Source organism: Budorcas taxicolor, chromosome 4 (assembly GCF_023091745.1).
Source record: "Budorcas taxicolor isolate Tak-1 chromosome 4, Takin1.1, whole genome shotgun sequence".
In the NCBI taxonomy this organism is placed as follows: Eukaryota; Metazoa; Chordata; class Mammalia; order Artiodactyla; family Bovidae; genus Budorcas; species Budorcas taxicolor.
Window position 1 is genome coordinate 14,764,100 of NC_068913.1, and position 19,985 is coordinate 14,784,084.

Consider the following 19,985-nt stretch of genomic DNA (forward strand, 5'->3'; position numbering starts at 1 on the left):
CTACTGTATTTGCAAATACAGTCACTAAGTGAGACTTTAAAGTAGATTTATCCCCAAAATGTAGAGAATACATGCATTACAAGACTGATTATTTAATTTATTCATGTAGATAAACATACATTTTACTGTGTGTTATTGGGGCATAACCAAGAAAGCAAAGGACAATCAGAAATTTCTGGAATGCTATAAGGTGTTTATCTTTCATTTAAAAATTAAGATTTTAAGTTTTTCTAAAACCAATATATAAATGAGGTTTGATGTAAAGTGAGGAAAACTTTTACCTCAAATTCTTCTTAGTATTTTCCATTAATTTAAGAAAAGCACTTTAAAAGATTACATCTATCATTATAATATAAAATATTTATTATAAAAATTATCACATTTCTCTGTACATAACCTAGACACAAAAACACAGTGTATACATTAATAATTTAAGTGGGCCTGAACATTCATTTTCCATCCACTAGGATCCTAAAGCTCTTCCACAGATTTCACAAATACCAATATGGACCATTTCTGTTTTATAGAGCTCCATTTACACATTTGATGTTACTGAGATACCAACGTTTCTTTTTCTCTAGTGTCTTAAAGACAGTTCACAGTATTTCATTAACTATTAATCAATTGCTTTAATTCTTTTGGTAAACACAAATATTTACATGCAAAAATGTTTAGAGTTTTGAAAAGTCGAATATTCTATTGCAAATAGTTGTATATAGTCAATAAATGCATGAGCCAGAGTCCCACAATCAAGAATGTCACCTCCAGGACTTCTGATGATAAAATCTGAAATCCACAGCAAATCGTGTGAGCCTTCTATGGCCACTACCAGAAGCACAACACTAGGCCATGAGAAAATTAAACACAAATGTTAAATCCAACATATGGATGGTACTGATTATTTTACAAAACAGAAAATGCTGTTTTTTTTTTTTTTAATATTCCGGTTTCACAGAAGAGTCTATTATCTCGTAAAAGCCTATTATCTTGTAAGAGTGAAAAAAAACCACTGAAAGAGGCCATACTGTTTTGAAAAACACCAATTCATCCTCTTGTCAATAATTTATCCATGATAATATGGGTCATTTCTTGAAATAATTTATGGGGAATATAGCAAGATGCTTGCCTTCTGCTTCCCTCTCTCCTCCTTTTCCATCTCTCTTCTTTCCTTCCGTCTTTCCTTTTGTTTCTTCGTTTCTTCTCTGAGAGGAATGTGCTAGGCTGCCCTGTCCACCTGCACATTCCACCTGAACTCCCCAAAAGTGCCATACGCTTTACAGCTTTCAGGCATTAGCTCTCATTCACAACAATTTACAAATGAAAGCACCCATCCGTGGCGTGAAAACCTCTGCAGTTCAGTTCAGTTCAGTCGCTCAGTCGTGTCCGACTCTGCGACCCCGTGAATCGCAGCACGCCAGGCCTCCCTGTCCATCACCAACTCCCGGAGTTCACTCAGACTCACGTCCATCGAGTCCTCTTACCCACAGGCTATTTGTTAAAAATACTCCAGGAAGTATTTAAATTTCAATGTTCTTGAGCCATTTGTTAATTACAAATTTTTATCAGATGTTAATGGTGGAGTGTAGAGAACATAATTAAATATATAAAAATATATATCTCTTTAAGCCTAGAAAATAAATGCCTTTGGATTAACCACCACTGCAGGGTGGAGAACAGCCCTTCCTACTGAGTTAGATTCTGAATGCCTGATTTCTTTCTCTAATACTGGTTTTTCCAATCTACTTCTGTTTCATTTAGAAGCAAAGAAAGGTGAGGTTTTGCTATCACTTTGGCAATTCTTCTCCTCGTCCAGCTGCCAACATCCAGAATTCAGTGCACATTTGAAATTCAACCAAGACATATGCACCTTGCAATAAGTGCTCACCTCTTATTTGAGGTGTGAACAGGAAAAGCAACATAGTAAAGGCACTGTATCAGAAGGGGCTTTCTTCCGAGTTTTTACATAGACCCAGGCCTTGGCTGCAACTTTGAATAAAGCGTGTTGGCTCATTTGTCCTCATTCAAAGTAAATGTTATTTTAGTCACTGACTTTTCACGTCTAGAATGCATAGGTATTCATGAAATATATGTTTACATACATTTGTAATCATACAGTATAAAATAAGCCCTCATCCTTTGAGTGACAGGAAAGTACTGCCATAAATACCAATATCTGATGACATCAATCAATGGCCTAAAGTATCTGTCGGTTGAAACTGCTAGCCTTCATCTCCCTTCTCACTCATTCCCCTTTTTGTTGATAAAGAGATGGTAAACAGGCTTACTCCTTCTTCAGGATTTGATACAAACTCATGCATTATTCTAAGTTAGGAGAATACAGAGCTGGCCAGCCGTTAGTCCTGTCGTCCTGCACTGTGCTCGCCCGGGTCACAGAAAGGAGCTCTCTTCCCGTCACATCAGTGTTCGGATCAAGGAGTTTTTGTGGCTGTTGCTTGTTTTTGAGGAAACGAGAGTTCACGGGCAAACGTTCAGGAAGCAGCCCTGGCACAGACCCACTTTGATCCCTTAGCGTGTCCGCAAGTCCCTCCTCACACAGCCACATTTTCCTTTGCCAGGTTCTTTGGTTCCTTGCTTGGGATACACCAGTCTCCAGCCTCACTGCTCGTCTGATAATGTTTGAAGGCTGATTTGTTAAAGACTGGGAGTTTTTCTATGGACTCAGAAGACAGAGCCTGAAGGAGGGAAAAATCAAACCAGAAAAATTATTCATTGCGTAATTTGTACCCAAAGTGATTGTTCAACAGAAACTCAGAGGTAAGCATTCAAACATTCAAATACATTCTTTTAATTAATTTAGTAATAAGAGCACACCAAGAGTCCATGGTATGGTAGGCACTGTATGAAAGAAAATTGAAAAATAAATATTATCTATACCCTATAGGGGCTTAAACGGTATATATACAATTATAAATTAGGAGGGCAAGAGGAGAAGAGGGTGGCAGAGGATGAAAGGGTTCGATAGCATCACTGACACAGTGGGTATGAGTTTGAGCAAACTCTGGGAGATAAGCGAAAGACAGGGAAGCCTGGCGTGCTGCGGTCCATGGTGTCGCAAAGAGCCAGACACGACTTAGTGATTGAACAACAAAATAAATTAGGGGACAGTATTTGAGTTCAGTAGTTACACATGCCCCTTATCTGGATATTGCTAGTGTCATAGAGTTGAATAAAAATAGACAAATAGGTATTTCCAAGCAAAACGTCTGTATATGTAATAAAGTGAGAGTCCTAACCTGATACTATTGATCTATTAAAGTCTGATACTGTAGATCTATAATACATTAATCTTTCTCAATACATTGAAGACATTTTTACTGTTTAAGAAATGAATACATTAACTATTTCAGGTGTCCTATGACCATGTAATGAATAATTCCCTTGCGCAAAACTGGAGTCTGGAAGCTTAATGTTTTCGTTGCTAATGACTGTGAATGTATTTTCATTTGACCTAGTTGGCAAATGATTAACCAGAATCAGGACAGTGACCTTAACAAATAAATTGAGGCTTTATCACAAATGGAAAAAACATGTACCTAGTTTTAAAGTTTAAACAGGAAATGCCAGGCACCCCATTGACAACTTCTTAGCTGTCAGCTTTCCTCTCCCTGGATTTCTAATAAGGTCAGCTTAAGGTCAGTTTAAGGTCTTGAGTATCTTGCCTTCTGGGCTGAAACATTATTAGCGTATATGCATTTCCCACAAGCTTAAGTAAAACAAAACTACAGCTATTCTCATAGATGTCAAGCTGCCTTGAAAAATTCAAGTGAGCATCTCCTCACTCAGAAATACTGCGCTTCCTGGGAAACCATTTTACTTCATTGAGGCAGGTAGGGTTGCCTCACTTCCTTTTTGGCATATTACCATACTAAATATTAATCAGTATATTTACACATACCAAACAGAAAATGTAATGGCTTGTAGTCAATATTTGTGCTAACTCAGTTTGGGGTGTTCCCCATGGACCGTAGAACCCAGAAGCAGTCTTTTCAGAAATATGATTTTTTAAAATATTGGATTTAAAGGTTACCTTTAAGTAGATGATAGCATCAGTTCCGTATCCTGGCAAAGAGTAGAGATTTAGATCTCCTTGAAAGTACTTGGCATAGAGACGAGAAATGGGTAAGCCGTAACCAAAACCAGCCTGGAAGGGAAAGAGCAGTTACTGACAAAGAAGTGAGCACAATCATAGAAATACACAATCTATTCCCTGATACTGATGTCCTAGAACTTAGATACATATCTCCTGCTTCCAATCAGAAACCCCTTGGATAACTGTTTCTTAGTTGGCTTTATCATTCCTTCTCACATCCCCCATGCCCAGTTTAACTAAACTGATTAATTTGCTTAAAAACATCCTTGTAATCCTTGTTCTTGGAGAAGGCAATGGCACCCCACTCCAGTACTCTTGCCGGCAAATCCCATGGATGGAGGAGCCTGGTAGGCTGCAGTCCATGGGGTCGCTAGGAGTCGGACACGACTGAGCGACTTCACTTTCAGTTTTCACTTTCATGCATTAGAACTAGGTCGCTGGGATGAGCTTAGCAATTTAATTGGTCTTACCAGCGGAGCATTCCGGGGATTATCCATCACAGGCGTTGGTGCAGTGGAGTACGTATAACTAAAGAGACGATCAATGACTCTCAGGGGAACACCACCTCCTCTGTCTGAAATCTTAAACAAACAAGTCATCAGAGCTGTATGCTAAAAACAATGTGTATTTGTCTACACAAAAATGTCCTGTCTTCACCTGGTGTACATGACTTTGATCTGTAGCTCAAAGCAGAGAGCTTTATTATTATTGACTCCTTTTTTAAAATTCTCTTAAGAAGGGCTCAAAAGAAAAACAGAATAGTTACCTTAATCGTAAGATCTTCTTTCCCCAAGACAACAATCACCTCAATTGGTGTCAGGGAAGGCCAGTTTTCCTGGTGTTCAACTGTGGCCCTCATTGCATTCTAAAGAAAACAAAACCACAAGGTATTCAGTGGCAGGATGAGGGACAATAAATAATTGTTTTTATGTTTAAAATGAAAGCACAGAGGGTAATTCAAAGTTCTTATTTTACTTTTTAAGTTAGGAGTAAAATAGCTCTGTGAATAGCCATTTATGAATGTGTCATGCAGGATGTAATAATGAAAAATATTCATTTATCATGTAATATAGCTCTTGGGAGTAATGTCTAATGGAAAAACAATTCTGCTAGCTGTCAAATTCTTATTTGAAAGCTTAATTTAAATGTAGAAATTGGTTTTTATAGTCCATTTCCTGGCTCTCTCTTTTCTGACTTTCCATTACATTTTACGTCTCAGCACCAAAGACTGTTACATAACAAATAAACAGTGAATCATTGAACCAATTTATTGGCTTTTATAAAATTTGATGGTAAAATGTTGCTACTATGTAAAAGGATAGTAAATAATTCTAAATTAAACTTCAATTTGCATTTGATTATCATCTTAACTTTTACCAATGATGGCAAAATAACATCACTGGTAAAAGTTAAGATGATAATCAAATGCAAATTGAAATTTAATTTAGAATTCTTTACTATCCTTTTATGAGTTGAACCATTCAATTTAAAAGTAAATCAAATCAACAAAAAAGTGTCTTTGTCCTTTAACAGAAAGAAACCCAAATAAGTTTTCAGACAGCTAGATGAATTTCATACAAAGTTTGGTTTATTTTACCCATTTTTCTCCTACCCTTCTGTTAGGTTATCTGCTTTCTGGTTTCTATATAACAATGTTAAGTTCTAGTCATTAGCTGAAGTGAAATAAAATAGATCAGATGTTTGTAGTACAATCAATACCTCATTGCACTAGTATTAGAATAAGTTAGGAAATAGTGGGTTCTCTGAGTTATCTCAGAGGCAGATTTCACATATTTTTTTTAAGGCTTCCTCCTCTCCAGGCCAGGGACTCAGGAACCATCACAAAGCTTTAAGTGTTTTTCTATCTTTTGGTGTAAGGATAAGAGTTTTAGTGTGGGCTTAGAACCTGGGACAGGATTTGATCCTTAGTACCTGACTGTCGCAGACCTGTAACAGCCACCTCCTCTAAGAGCTTGTTAGAAATGCACGTTCTCAGGTCCAGGGTATCAGAATCTCTGAGATAGGCAGAAGAATCCGTACTTAACAAGGCCTCTAGTGACTGTAATGCACAGTAAAGTCTGAGAAACATTGTGCTGCTGTTTGGGCTTCCCAGGTGCCTCTAGTGGTAAAGAACCTGCCTGACAATGCAGGAGACGCCAGAGATGCAGGTTCGATCCTTGCATTGGGAACATCCCTTGGAGGAGGGCATGGCAACCCACTCCACTATTCTGGCCTGGAGAATCCCATGGACAGAGGAGCCTGGTGGGCTACAGTCCATAAAGTCACAAAGAGTTGGACACGACTGAAGTGACTTAGCACACACACACCATACTGTCCTGCTATGGAAAGTGTGGACCATGGACCAGCAGCAAAAACTGTTAGCTTATTAGAAATTTGGAATCTCAGGCCCAATCCCAGACCCACAGAATCTGAATTTTAACAAAACTCCCAGGTGGGGCACATTCACATTACAGTAGATCACTGAAGGAGCTGACTGTCCTCCGAGTATATTCTAGTCATAGACTGGGGCCCTGCCACCTCCAGTAATTCTGGGCCTGAATTTCTGGATTTGGAGTTGGACCGGCCATGGGGGTGGAGGTAAACAGGCCTCGGTCACTGAAGCATTCACCCCATGACCTTCCTTAATGAATGCACGAATAACCAGTGCTTTGTTGAACACCTGAAAATATAATGGGAACAGGGAGCAGTGTGACATAGTGGGTCATATTGTACATTCTCAAATACGTGTTGATGCTACGAGGAACTGCATGTACCCTTTCAAACATTAACTGAAGCTTCTTTCTGTTAGAACATAGAAGCATGCTTGGGAGAAGAGAGTGAGGCTTCTGTTTAGTAGAGGATGATATATGAAATAAAAATGTAACCAGTGAACTTTTTAAAAAATGCAATTATTGTGAAGTATCTTACCTTGAATAATTCAAAGAGCATATGATGAAGGTGAGATGGAACATACACAATATGAATTGGTTGGCCTGGAAATTTTACTAGAAAAAAATAAAGCTCATTTAGAATTGGGAAACAAATATTTCATTTAAATATATTTTCATATCTATTTGATTAATATTTTAGATTTGAACAGAATTGGGATACTCCCCACCCTCCTCTAAAATCCTACCTTAGAACCTTCCCTTTCAAACAGTAAACACAGCTGGCTTATTTTCAAAATGCTATTACAGTTGCTTCTTAGTGCTCTATGATTTAATTTTTGCATTTCTGTACAAATACATAAAGCCAGATAAATGTAAAATGAGGATGCTCTACATTAGATTATGTGGATGTTATTTCTACTTTCAAAACTTTTGTGTTGAACACTTGCAGAGTTAAAATTATATGCATTTTAAGAAATAAGAAAAATAAATGTAAAAGTCTACAATAACATCACAATTGATGCTAGCTAGCCATAATTTTTATATTTTTAATGCATGGGAAAATAACCCATCTGATTATTCTTGATTTTTGTGAATTAAACATAAAATCCCATAGGCTAATTATGCTTAAATTTCACCAAGAGGCTAAAGAAAACAGAAACAAAAACCTCATAATACTCTGAAAAGAAAAATAAAAGTATTATTCTTCAGCGTTTCAGGCCTTGGCAGAGTTTGAAAACAAGGCCTGGCACAATTTCCTCTTTATTTTAGCAAACAGTTCAAGCAGTTTATCTGCAAGTATTACACAACATTTCTGTTAATGCTGAGAAGTATTTTTCAGTCCACCCCTACTTCTAGTTTAGCCATCAATTCCATTTCCCTTTCCCAAATCCATGAGCTAGGGTACTCTTAATTTGAGCAACTTGATTTAAATTCTCTCCACCAACAAATATTGTTCCTGTACAATGATTACTTGAAAAAGATGTTTACTTTGAGGGGCAAGGAGAAGGTTATTCCAATTTAAGTGGATGGTCTTGCTTTGAGAAGCAACTATGGGATGAGATAAAAATAGTGCACTGTACTCATCCTGTTATTACTTCAGGCAGTGTGGGAAGCCCTTCTGAAGTATGTTCTGCTTCCAAAACCATGGTGTATACTTACATGAAAAAATTGTTTTTTTAATTTTTGGTAAAAACATTTAACAGGAGATATACCTTAAATATTTAACTATGCAATAACTATAAGAGTAGTGCTGTAGAGCAGATCTCTAGAACTTATTCATCTTGCATAACTGAAACTATATCTACTGAATAGCAGCTCCCTATTTCCCCTCTTCAGCTTCTGGCAACCACCATTCAACTCTCCACTTCTATGAGCTCGACTATTTTTGATACCTTATGTAAGTGCAGGCACATAGTATTTGTCCTTCTATGACTGGCTTCTTTCCTATAATACAGTTTAAAGTATTTTTGTTTTCAGGTCTGACAAGCAACCTCCTTAGGAATATATCTCCACTACCAAGCGGTTCCTCCTACTCTGCCTGCCTTATCACCACATTCTGAAGTTAGCAATCTTTCTTTGATCTAAGATACTGGAACTTAGCTGCTGTGCTAAATCCTACATTATCTGCTCAAACCATTCTTTATGAATTGTCTTTAGCAACTGAATATACTCAATTGGAACTTTCCAGTTGAGATAAAGAGAGCCTTGGCTTCAAAAAAAAAACAGTGTAAAAATTCTAGGCAAGTTCAGAAGGGAAAAAAGGAACACAGAAATTGCTTTGTATTTACAGGAAGAAATCATACTGGGAGAACACTGAATTTTCTACAGATTAAAATATATCTAATTTATAACTTACCATTCACTTGTGTTAGCTTTAATTCTGGAGATGTTAAATAATACTGATCACAAAGCATCTTGGAACACTCAAAGGCATCTGGAACGGAAGTGTGGTGTTCATAATGATTAAATGAATTTATGCCAAGTAAAATTTTCAAGTGATCATCAGTGTATACACTATCTTTAACCTAAAATAGTCATTAGAGTTCAGGTTTATGTATATTAAAATACCTTTTTAATATTTTATTGAAAAAAATGAAGACAATGTTTAAGTTATAGCTATTACTATAGGAATATGTGCACACCAAAGATCAAATACAATATATGAGAATATGGCACATTAGCTACTGATGTTTGGATTTTTTATAATGAATATTTAAACACCTGACTCTCAAAAGTAAAGGACCTTCATTACAGAATTTATAAAAACATGAACACTCTGAATATGAATTCATTCAGAGAGTCACCTCAACTGACTAGATAAGTGTACATTTTAGATAGCGTACATTACTATCAATCAGATAGTGTACATTTTCAATAAGGGAAGTGCAGAAATCTACAAATTACCTTGGACCACTGCCGCCACATCACAGTTTGGATCAATGCTTCCAATGAGGCTTGGGTTTCCTGTCTGTAGGTCACTAAATATAAGGACTGTTGAAAAATAAAAACAAAGAACATCATTATAAAAATTGATAAGATAATAAGAGAATGATAATAAGAACTACCACTGAGAAAGAATGTGACCCACCACGTAGTGAAGTGTCTAGTTAGAGCACAGCTTATATTCTCCACCCATCTCTATATGTATCATGACTATCGTGACGAACCAACTTACTGTGCTGGTTCATCAGCATCCGGGTAGAAATACGATTCATGTAAAATCGATCCAAGAAATACTGAAGATTTTGATTGGTGACTGGGTCAGCTGTACAGGCATCTTTATATTCCAGGACTCCTTGTGCCATTGTAGGAATTACATCATGGTGTCTATTTCGAACTTTGATGAGAGTATCTACAAAACTAAGCCAAGATAGATTTATGGTTAATAGAGGTTCAAGTAAGTTTCATTAATTTATACTTCTTAGATTACTTCAAAGAAGGTTAAAGCTTTTTACAAGTACCCATCTACACAAATCAAATGATAAAATGTTTGGATGAAGCTTTATTTAGATTCTCACTACAGATTCTTTGACTCCAGTAGAGGAGATAGTTTCATAAACAGATTTATTTTGCTTTTAGCTTGCATGTGAAAATAACAGCTCTGTGACTGGTGTTTTCATTCTAGTTGTTCACTAAGGCTTCTCTTTTAAAAAATAACAATTAAAAAAATAAATCAGATTGGAGATGGCTCTAAAATGCCATTGTGAAAGAAATTTCAAATCTCTTGTCAGATTTAGAAAAGAATCTTATAGCTAGAAACTGTCAGTTACTCTGAAAGAAAATGTTTACTCTTCAGTGACACTGTCATGCCTTAGTATTATGTGATAGGAAGTTCTTCTACAAATATGATCATCATACTAAATTTATAATAAAAATAGATTTCCTTTTTCAAAAAACCCTCTACGTATTTCATTCTCAGAATCATGTTCAATGCCATTGTTCTCTATTACTTTTAAAACCCAGCAAGCCAAAACTTGTCATTTGTAAGGGGGTAGTTATTTACTATTCAGGACAATACTATAAATTATCCTTTAAGTTAGTTCTAAAAAATAATATGATGTTTATAATCAAAGTTTTAGACACTTGTCCTAATGCCTAACACTTACTCTGACAATGCCTTTTGGTCCTCTGGGCTTTTCTCATGGAATTCCACCAACTCCATCAGGCTCTGCATATACCTACAAAGCAATAGGTGTGCTTTAAGTTTTAAAATTGAACAGTCAGTTACAGGTGGCTGAAAATATATTGCTTCTTTCAAAAGATTTGAAGAGAGAAAGTATATTTAAAATGAAAACTTTCTTCCAAGACATTTGGAAAACATTATGTCTTAGAAAAACGAAAATGATTTAACCCTCAACTTAATAACTTAAAATTTTAACTATCCTAGATCACTAGTCAGTTTTCTGTTTTGTTTGTCAAGAGTCTTTATTTTTATAGCAAAATCATTTGGAAACAACTTTTACAGAAAGGCTTCATGCTTTTTTCCTACTGCATTCATGGGAGAAGTCTTGAAAGCAAGACTCTAGAAGTCTTGAAAGCAGCAGTAAATACTAAGGATTGAGTGTGTGTTTCAGATTGCCCTGTTTAATGACTGTATAATACATATATTCCTTAAATCAATAAACAAAGAGCTGTGTAGAAGGTAGGTTAGGGTGAAGGTCTGGTATATATCTGCCTCAGTGCATAACCTGGCTCTGTTCTCTGAAAATCTGCTGCTTTGGGTTATCTACTCTCCCTAACCAGAGAAGGCAATGGCACCCCACTCCAGTACTCTTGCTTGGAAAATCCCATGGACAGAGGAGCCTGGTGGGCTGCAGTCCATGGGATCGCAAATTTGGACACAACTGAGCGACTTCACTTTCACTTTTCACTCTCATGCATTGGAGAAGGAAATGGCAACCCACTCCAGTGTTCTTGCCTGGAGAATCCCAGGGACGGAAGAGCCTGGTAGGCTGCCATCTCTGGGGTCGCACAGAGTCGGACACGACTGAAGCAACTTAGCAGCAGCAGCAGCACTCTCCCTAACTCAGTCTTTATTTTCAGATAGAGATAATGACTGAACTGAGTGCTGGCCGTGGGCCAGGTACTGTTCTCAGTGCCTTTAAATGGATTACCTCATTTAATTGCACCCAAACATCCCTTTGAGGCATCATCTTCATTCTCTTCCAAAATAGATGGGGGGGTTTGAGGCCTAGAGATAAGAGATACTAACCAAGGATTTTTACAACTAAGAAGGGACAGAGCCGGGATTTGAATCCAGAAGCTGCTTCATTAGTTGGTTTGTAAGCAACAAAGATTAGTGAGTGAGTGAGTGAAAGTTGCGTCTTACTTTTTGCGACCCCATGGGCTGTACAGGCCAGAATACTGGAGTAGGTAGCCTTTCCCTTCTCCAGGGGATCTTCCCAACCCAGGGATCGAACCCAGGTCTCCCGCATTGCAGGCAGATTCTTTACCAGCTGAGCCACCAGGGAAGCCCAGGAATACTGGAGTGGGTAGCCTATCCCTTCTCCAGTGGATCTAGCTGGCCCAGGAATTGAACTGGGGTCTCCTGCATTGCAGGCGGATTCTTTACCAACTGAGCTATGAGGGAAGCCCCCATCTTAGACGTCTTCTTTTTTTTTTTATTCAGAATACTCCCCAATTTTTAATTCTAGCCAGACTCTCCACTTAGTTTCTGAATGGTATAGCCAAACGCCAGCAAGACATTTTAGGTCCTCTCTCAATAGTAGTCATTCCGTATCTATTTCTAGGATAGGATTCTTTTTGCAGTATCAAACTCTTTCATGATTTAAAACATAAATATGGTAACTGTTGATTATTTTTCATATTTTCTTCTAGAGGTAAAAATTATATTGTGAAAATATCTACTTTATCAGGTTTATAGCTTTATAACTGCCCTTAGAATAGCTTACCCTAGATTAATAGAAAATTCTTTACATCTTGCTAAATAGTTAAGGTTCAGACCACCTGTTTTCCAATTAAGATTTTAATACATTGTAAGAATTCATAGTCAGATAACTGTTTTAAAACTAGAGACTGTTTCAGAATGGTTCACCACTTACCAGCTCTTAACTAATTGCACTGAAGAGGTATTTACTAGTTGTTCAGGGAGTATATAAATTTCCTTCAGGATATTGGCTAGCCTCACAGGCAACTCTTGTCGCAAAAATGCAAAAGAGGTTCTTTCACATGCGTTTTCTGAACCTGCAATAAACATTAATTTTTTTCAAAAACATGTACCTAAATTATATATTTGAGTAGCATTAACTATCCACACACACATATATATTACAAAATTTTATTTCACCCTCAGTAGTAAGCATCTACTTATAATTCATTAGTAAGCATCTTCTTCTTTATCGTCTGTTTCTTTCTTTTAGAAAAAATGACCAAATATGAGAATTACTGTTTTCTCTTTTTGATGAGGATTCACTTCCAAGAAGTCATACATAATATCCCAAGGCTCTTAGTATTTCTAAAAGAGTGCAGGATTCAATCCAACCACAAGGTCGAGAAGACAACATCATTCAGAGTTCTAGATAGAAAGCTGGATTAAGGACATTGGGGTTGGGGGGACGGGTGTTGGGAGGGCTGGGGAGGAGGATGTCCTGATGTTTACAGACTAGTGCTAAATAATAATATATTTAAATCCTTGAAATTTTCTTTATAAGATTTTTCTGCCGAAAGTTTGCAAATATTTTCAGCAGTAATGCAAATACAAAGAAAACGATAAAGGTAAAGAAACAAATTTGTTAGGACTACAGAGAGATGAACCCTGTGGAGGGTGGCTAGAGGTTAAAAAATAGCAATTAATTCAAGCCTACTTAATAATACAAGAAATCTTCTCCAAGAAGTAATATGCGATGAAGGAGGGGATAACGTTTCCTCTTTAGGGACAAAGGGAAGTTTCACTATTGTTAAATGATGACTGGAGGCAAAAAGTCTTTTGACTGAAAGGCTAGGACAGAAGGAGGAGGGTGAGCTCATCCGGCAGGCATCAGCGGGGCTGCAAGTGGTCTTGACCTGCAGGCACAGACTGTCAGAAAGCAGGGAGATCTAAGAAAGACAAAGTGTGCTGGCGTCGAGGTTCCAGGGTTCCGCAGGAAAGCGGCCCCCGGTTGTTTTGTTACCGAGTCCTCCCTATACCGGGACTGAAAGCTGAGGCAGCTCCGCAGTCCTTCCCGGGCCCCACTTCCCCTCTCACCGAAGTCCAGCAGCTGCTTCATGGACAGCGGGGACGGGCTGTAGCGCGAGAAATGCTCGACCTCGCGGGGGATCAGGGTGCCGGCGCTGCGCATCACGAAGCGTGCCGCCTTCATCTTGATGCCCACCGTCCCGGGCCGGAGTTGGGGCTGGTTTGTGGGGAGAAGGCTGACCTGGGACAGCAGAAGGGGCGGGACGCGTCCGGGCCGGGAGAGCAGATGGGCCAGCGGACTCGTGCGCCCCGGCCTGGGCTGAGGTTCCGGGGAGCGGGGAGCTTCGCGGTTGAGGAGTCGGCCAGTGAGTTGCAGAGCCGTAGGTGGCTTGAGACAAGTTTGTGTCCTGTCACCTCCCCTCGCCTCCCGAGGTTTTATTTGTTTCCCTGCACGTCCCTCCACTCACCCCCCCACCCCGCACCCGCCCCAGAGGGGAGGAGTCACTGGGACTTGGAGAGCTTCCTGAACTTGGGGCTGCGCCAGTCGGCTCAGATAAAGAACTTTGGGTCCCACCTCCAGGTCGCGGGGGCCTGGCCCCCAGAGGCTGTCAGGTGTAAGGGGATAGCAGGAAGCCCGAGCGGACGTCAGGAGGTACGGGGGCTCAAGATCAGACCCTTGGGACAGGACCCCGGAGAGCGTGGGCTGGTGGCCAGCCCAGACCCGTCCTTGTTTACTAGAGACGGCTGTCTCAATGTCACGCATTCCTGGCCAGAAACTATTTCCAAAAATCTGCGTTCGGAGACATCACTGGTCCTTGCTCAGAGCGGGCCTTTTACAGTAGCTAATCAGCTTTGTCCAAAAATATGGGCAGCTCTGCTATTGGACAGCGAAGAGAATCAACAGCCTGGAGTTCTTCCTACGTTTTTTCCATCAGTGAATGGTACAGGTCGGGAACTGAAAGTTCCTTTTGCTGGAACTTGGGGAACAGACCAAAGAACGGGTTATTTTTCCTTGTGCAGATAAAAAAAAGCCAACAGTCTGTTTCCTTCCAGTAATACATTCCCTCCATTAGGCTTAACGCTTTTAATTAAAAACAAGATTCAGAAGGGATTAACTTGTCAATTTGACTCACTTTTCCCCCTTTCCATCAGAGACTTTGCCACTTTGCCCTTCTGTATGAAATGTCCTTTATCCAAATCTTTGCCTAAGATGTTATTTTATACTAGTAAATGTCTAGCACAACCTATGTGCTACAAGGTATCTTCCCTGATTGTTCTCCTCACTCCTTCTTCCAAATATAGCTTTTCTCACTTATGACATTATATTGTAGCTATTTATTTTCTTATATTTCCCCCTTTCTGAACCCTCTGCCCTACAAGGTTTGGGACCATGTCTGATGACTCTTTCTGAGTCCTACATTTGCTTTGTTGATACTCAAGTTCAGTTATGGAAACATGGGGAAAGTTCCAAATTGCATCTCCACTTGGAGATAAGTTTTGATACCACTATGATTTATGTCTTTGCATTCTGAATCCTTTTTTACGTAATTGCATAGCTCTATGAAACAACAACAGCAACAAAAATGGTCGAGAAGTCAAAAGACTAAATAAAACTTCTCTGATGAAGCAAGTAAATTTAAGGTAAAAAAATCCCTTCTTTTTACTTTAATACATCCTAAGAACAGAAGTAAAAGAAAAGCATCCCTTTGCTTTTCTAACCCTGTGTGTGGGATCTGGAATAGGCAAAGTATTTCAAAGAATTCTACTCTTTAACATTCAGAGGAAAAGCAATGGAAATGATGGTGTTCATTACAAGCAGGTTTAATTTAGGAGAGCCCCATTGAGCACTTGACCTCGCTTACCCTGCAGGACTCCCATATGTGTGGTGGGGTGATTAAAGATCAGATGAAGTCATATGATGTTCACAGCGATGGCTAAGGGCTAAATGTGAACTGAGGTCATCACACTTTTGTGTGCATGTTATCCCATCCAATAATGTTTACCAGGTTGTTCTCACAGTACATTACATTCTTCTCTGTCATTTCTCTATGACAGGAACAGTTGTTTATTGACAACATCGATGGTAACTAGGCTGGAGTAGACAGGTCAAGTTGCGTACCCAGTTGGATGAGATGCCATGTATTACCGTGATTAGAATGTGACCTGGAAAGAAAGCTGCATTTATATTCTCGGGCTGATCTCAGAACTTGGAGGTGATCCCGTTGCTATGACAGTAACAGAAAGGGAATTATTGAGGAGCAATGGGTATGGACAGATCTGCTCATTCATTTGAGTAAAGGTAAACATCAGAGGACTACCAGCGGATTTGGTGTTAATGGGCAGGGGGGAGTACCAGAGCTTCCCCCTTGTACCCTGTGCTGAACACATCCTCCCTGCTGGAGGCAACTGATTCCTGCAATTTTCAGGAGCACACTTATTTTCAGGAGCATCAGATGAATTCTTTCTAGCCTAGCAAAATCTAATAACACAGGACCTGTGATTGAGCTTCAAGAATGCAAGTCACACTTTTGCCAAAGGGCTGGGCATGTCCAATTTAAAGACGGCATCAAGACTCTAAAGAGAAGCCCGTTCAACTTTTCTACCTCTAGGAGCATATTCCAAAGAAGCGATTAAAAATACACATAACAGTAACTTTAGAAGCCATAATGGAAAGATGAACAGATTTGACTACAGAATATTTCAAGTTAAAAAAATGAGCAGCCTACTTGGAGAAAGTATTTTCAGAGTATATAACAAACAAATGATTCTTTAAGAAATGGCTACTTCAACACAGAACAATATAGACATGCCTCTGTTCCCTAATGGAGATTATAGATTTGTGGGGGAAACAGGCATTACAAAGCAAATGGACAGTGAGGGCCATGAAGAAAATTCATTTGAAGAATATAATGGGGGCTGTTGAGGCTTTGTGGGCAAGGAAGATCTCTCTGAGAAAGTAGCAATTATAAGAGATGGAGCAGGCTTCCACTGCAGGGTGAGAAGGGAATATTGGTGAAGAGATTGAGGAAAGCCAGGCCTAAATCAGTTTGGTCTCTGACAACTTCTTACAGGTGGTACTTTTAGAGAATACTGTGTATCAGGAGTTGGACTGGGGATGCATCGGTGGGTGCAAAAACATTATCTCCTGACTAACAGTGGGTGATGGAAAACAATAGTCGATTTTAGAAAATTATGGGATTTTAAAAAATTTAATCCTCAGAGCAAGACAAAGAATACAATTAGTGCATTATCAAATACTTCATAATAGAGATTTGATCAGTGTGTCACGGTGGTGGTAATAGTAATGGTGGCGATGCTCACATCTCCAAACTCAGGTGATGTTTGGAGGAAGAGCTGTGTTGATTAGGGAATGCTCTCTCTGAGGACTGGATTTTGGGGTAACCTTAGAAGGATGAGGAGGATTTGGGCAAATTATTGGTAGATGATGTAGAAGGATGTCTAAGCCTAGAAAAAGTACGGGTGTACAAGCTAGGGAATATAGCAGAGAAATAATGACTAGTTTAACAAAGTGGGGAGGAAATGGAAGATTGGGTTACATCATGAAAGCCTTAAATGCTGGTATGAGGACTTTGCTATTCCTGGAGTGAGTGAGTGAAGTCGCTCAGTTGTGTCTGACTCTTTGTGACCCCATGGACTGTAGCCTACCAGGCTCCTCAGTCCACGGAATTTAGCAGGCAAGAGTACTGGAGTGGGTTGCCATTTCCTTCTCCAGGGTAGGCATCATGAAACTGTTGAAGCCTCTTAGGCAGCAAGCAATGTGCTCCCTGCTCAAATTTGTTACCAGCTAAACAATTCAATGTAACTAAACTTCACTGAACACCCATTATGTATCAGGCACTGTGATAGGTGCTGGGGAACATAAAGATAAAAAGGGTAGAGTTCCTTTCTTCAAGGTTTACTACTGCTACTAAGTCGCTTCAGTCGTGTCCGCCTCTGTGTGACACCATTGACGGCAGCCCACCAGGCTCCGCCGTCCCTGGGATTCTCCAGGCAAGAACACTGGAGTGGGTTGCTATTGCCTTCTCCAATGCATGAAAGTGAAAAGTGAAAGTGAAGTCGCTCAGTTGTGTCCGACTCTTCGCGACCCCATGGAGTGCAGCCTACCAGGCTCCTCCATCCATGGGATTTGCCAGGCAAGAGTACTGGAGTGGGGTGCCATTGCCTTCTCCGAGTTCTTCACGGTTTAGAGAATGACATATAAATAAGGAGAAGTAGTGTGATGTATATAAAGTCTGTGCTGGAGTGGAGGGAAGTGCAAGTAGTCTGCAAAGACTTTCTGGAGGAGATAGCACATCTGAGTTATGAAGGTAGAGCAGAAGCTCATGGGCGGACAAAGAGGAAAAGGGCTGGGGCAATGTGGGGAGGAAATGAAAAAGGTAATTTCATTGGCAAAATCTCTACTGCTGCTGCTGCTGCTAAGTCGCTTCAGTCGTGTCCAACTCTGTGCGACCCCATGGACGGAAGGCCACCAGGCTGCCCTGTCCCTGGGATTCTCTAGGCCTTGTCAAATCTGAGAAGAAAGAATATAAAAAATCAGTTCTCTGAACTTCTAAGCCTGTGCTACTGGGAGGGGTGATTCGACAACAGGAGAAAGAAGTGAACAGGGTCGGGAAGAAAAGTTGACTGAGGAGAAGGGAACGCAGATGGTGAGCGGGGACACTTTCAGTTCAGGAGAAGTCACTGGGATAACAGCCTCAGTTGTGATTACCGGTGAGGGACGATGAGAACACAAAGGCTATTGAGCCATTGCTGAGAAGTGACAATGAATGGATGAAAGTGGCTCCCTACTTTCTTTACACAGGCCCCCCTCAAAATCGCCTACAGCTATGCCTCACCTTTTCTCCATGCACATTACTTCCTTCTGGAGTAGTCCTTGCCTTACACTTACAAGGGCTTCCCTTGTAGCTCAGTCAGGTAAAGAATCTGCCTGCAGTGCAGGAGATCCGGGTTCGATCCCTGGGTTGGGAAGATCCCCTGGAGAAGGAAATGGCAACCCACTCCAGTATCCTTGCCTGGAAAATCTCATGGACAGAGGAACCTGGTGGATTGCAGTCCATGGGGTCGCAAAGAGTCGGGCACGACTGAGCGACTAACACACACACACACACTTACCAAAGTCAAAGCCCTCCCTTCACTAAAGCAGCACCAAAGCAAAATTCTTTTCCTGCTTTTTCAGCCGGAGCTCCAATGTTATCATAAAAAAGCAAATGAATCCTGAAGGTAGCTCATCTTGACTTTCCTTGGGGAAGCAAGAAGAATTTTTGCCTCAGCTCCAAATACAGGCTTACAGTTAATTTCCTCCCCCCACCAGAAAATTTTCAACTGTGTTTAATGTTTGCATTTACAAAACAATAAGAGAAGGTAAGCAAAGGAAATTTAAAAGTTAACTAAAGAGAAAAATAACAGACATATGGAAACATTCTGAGACTAATGAATGAGTAAGAAAATAGGAAGTAATAAGATAATGAGACATCATTGTTCTACCATCAGATTGGAAAATAATGAAAAAGTCTGATAACATCTGATGTTGGCAAGTCCTGGGGAAATAAGTTGCTCTACCATGTTATTTGTGGAAATGTAAAATTGGTAACATATAAAATCTTAAGGATAGTTACCTCATGTTTCAGCCATCCCACTTCTAGAAACAACCTACAGTTTTGCCAACAGAGAGCATGAAGATTTATATACGAGACTGCTCATGGAGTACTACCTGTAAGAACAAAATTTTGAAGACCAAAGAACTTGTCTACTCATGGGGGAATGAATAAATAAATGACATCCATGCACTATAATCCTGAAAGATGATCCTGTTAAAGCTCTGCACTCAATATGCCAGCAAATTTGGAAAACTCAGCAGTGGCCACAGGACTGGAAAAGATCAGTTTTCATTCCAATCCCAAAGAAAGGCAATGCCAAAGAATATTCAAACTACTGCACAATTGCACACATCTCACATGCTAGCAAAGTAATGCTCAAAAGTCTCCAAGTGAGGCTTCAATACTATGTGAACCATGAACTTCCAGATGTTCAAGCTGAATTTAGAAAAGGCAGAGAAACCAGAGATCAAATCGCCAACACTTGCTGGATTATAGTAAAAGCAAGAGAGTTCCAGAAAACATCTACTTTTTTTTAATTCACCATGTCAAAGCCTTTGACTGTGTGGATTACAATATACTATGAAAAATTCTTAAAGAGATGGGAATACCAGACCGCCTTACTTGCCTCCTGAGAAATCTGTATGCAGGTCAAGAAGCAACTATGTCAGTTAGAACTGGACCTGAACAATGAACTGGTTCCAAATTGGAAAAGGAGTATGTATGTCTAAGCT

The 19,985-nt window shown here is 39.6% G+C and overlaps 1 protein-coding gene across 1 annotated transcript; it reads right to left on the bottom strand.

The window, feature by feature from the left end:
- Positions 1 to 342: 342 nt before the first annotated feature.
- Positions 343 to 14,050, bottom strand: PDK4 (pyruvate dehydrogenase kinase 4). Its single transcript, XM_052639198.1, has 11 exons — positions 13,706 to 14,050; positions 12,564 to 12,705; positions 10,608 to 10,679; positions 9,677 to 9,861; positions 9,406 to 9,492; positions 8,858 to 8,935; positions 7,040 to 7,116; positions 4,878 to 4,976; positions 4,582 to 4,692; positions 4,049 to 4,162; positions 343 to 2,693 (listed from the first exon to the last, which is right to left on the bottom strand). Exons 1-11 carry the CDS (start codon positions 13,818 to 13,820, stop codon positions 2,550 to 2,552), a joined length of 1,224 nt encoding a protein of 407 aa, XP_052495158.1. The 5' UTR covers positions 13,821 to 14,050; the 3' UTR covers positions 343 to 2,549.
- Positions 14,051 to 19,985: the final 5,935 nt, after the last annotated feature.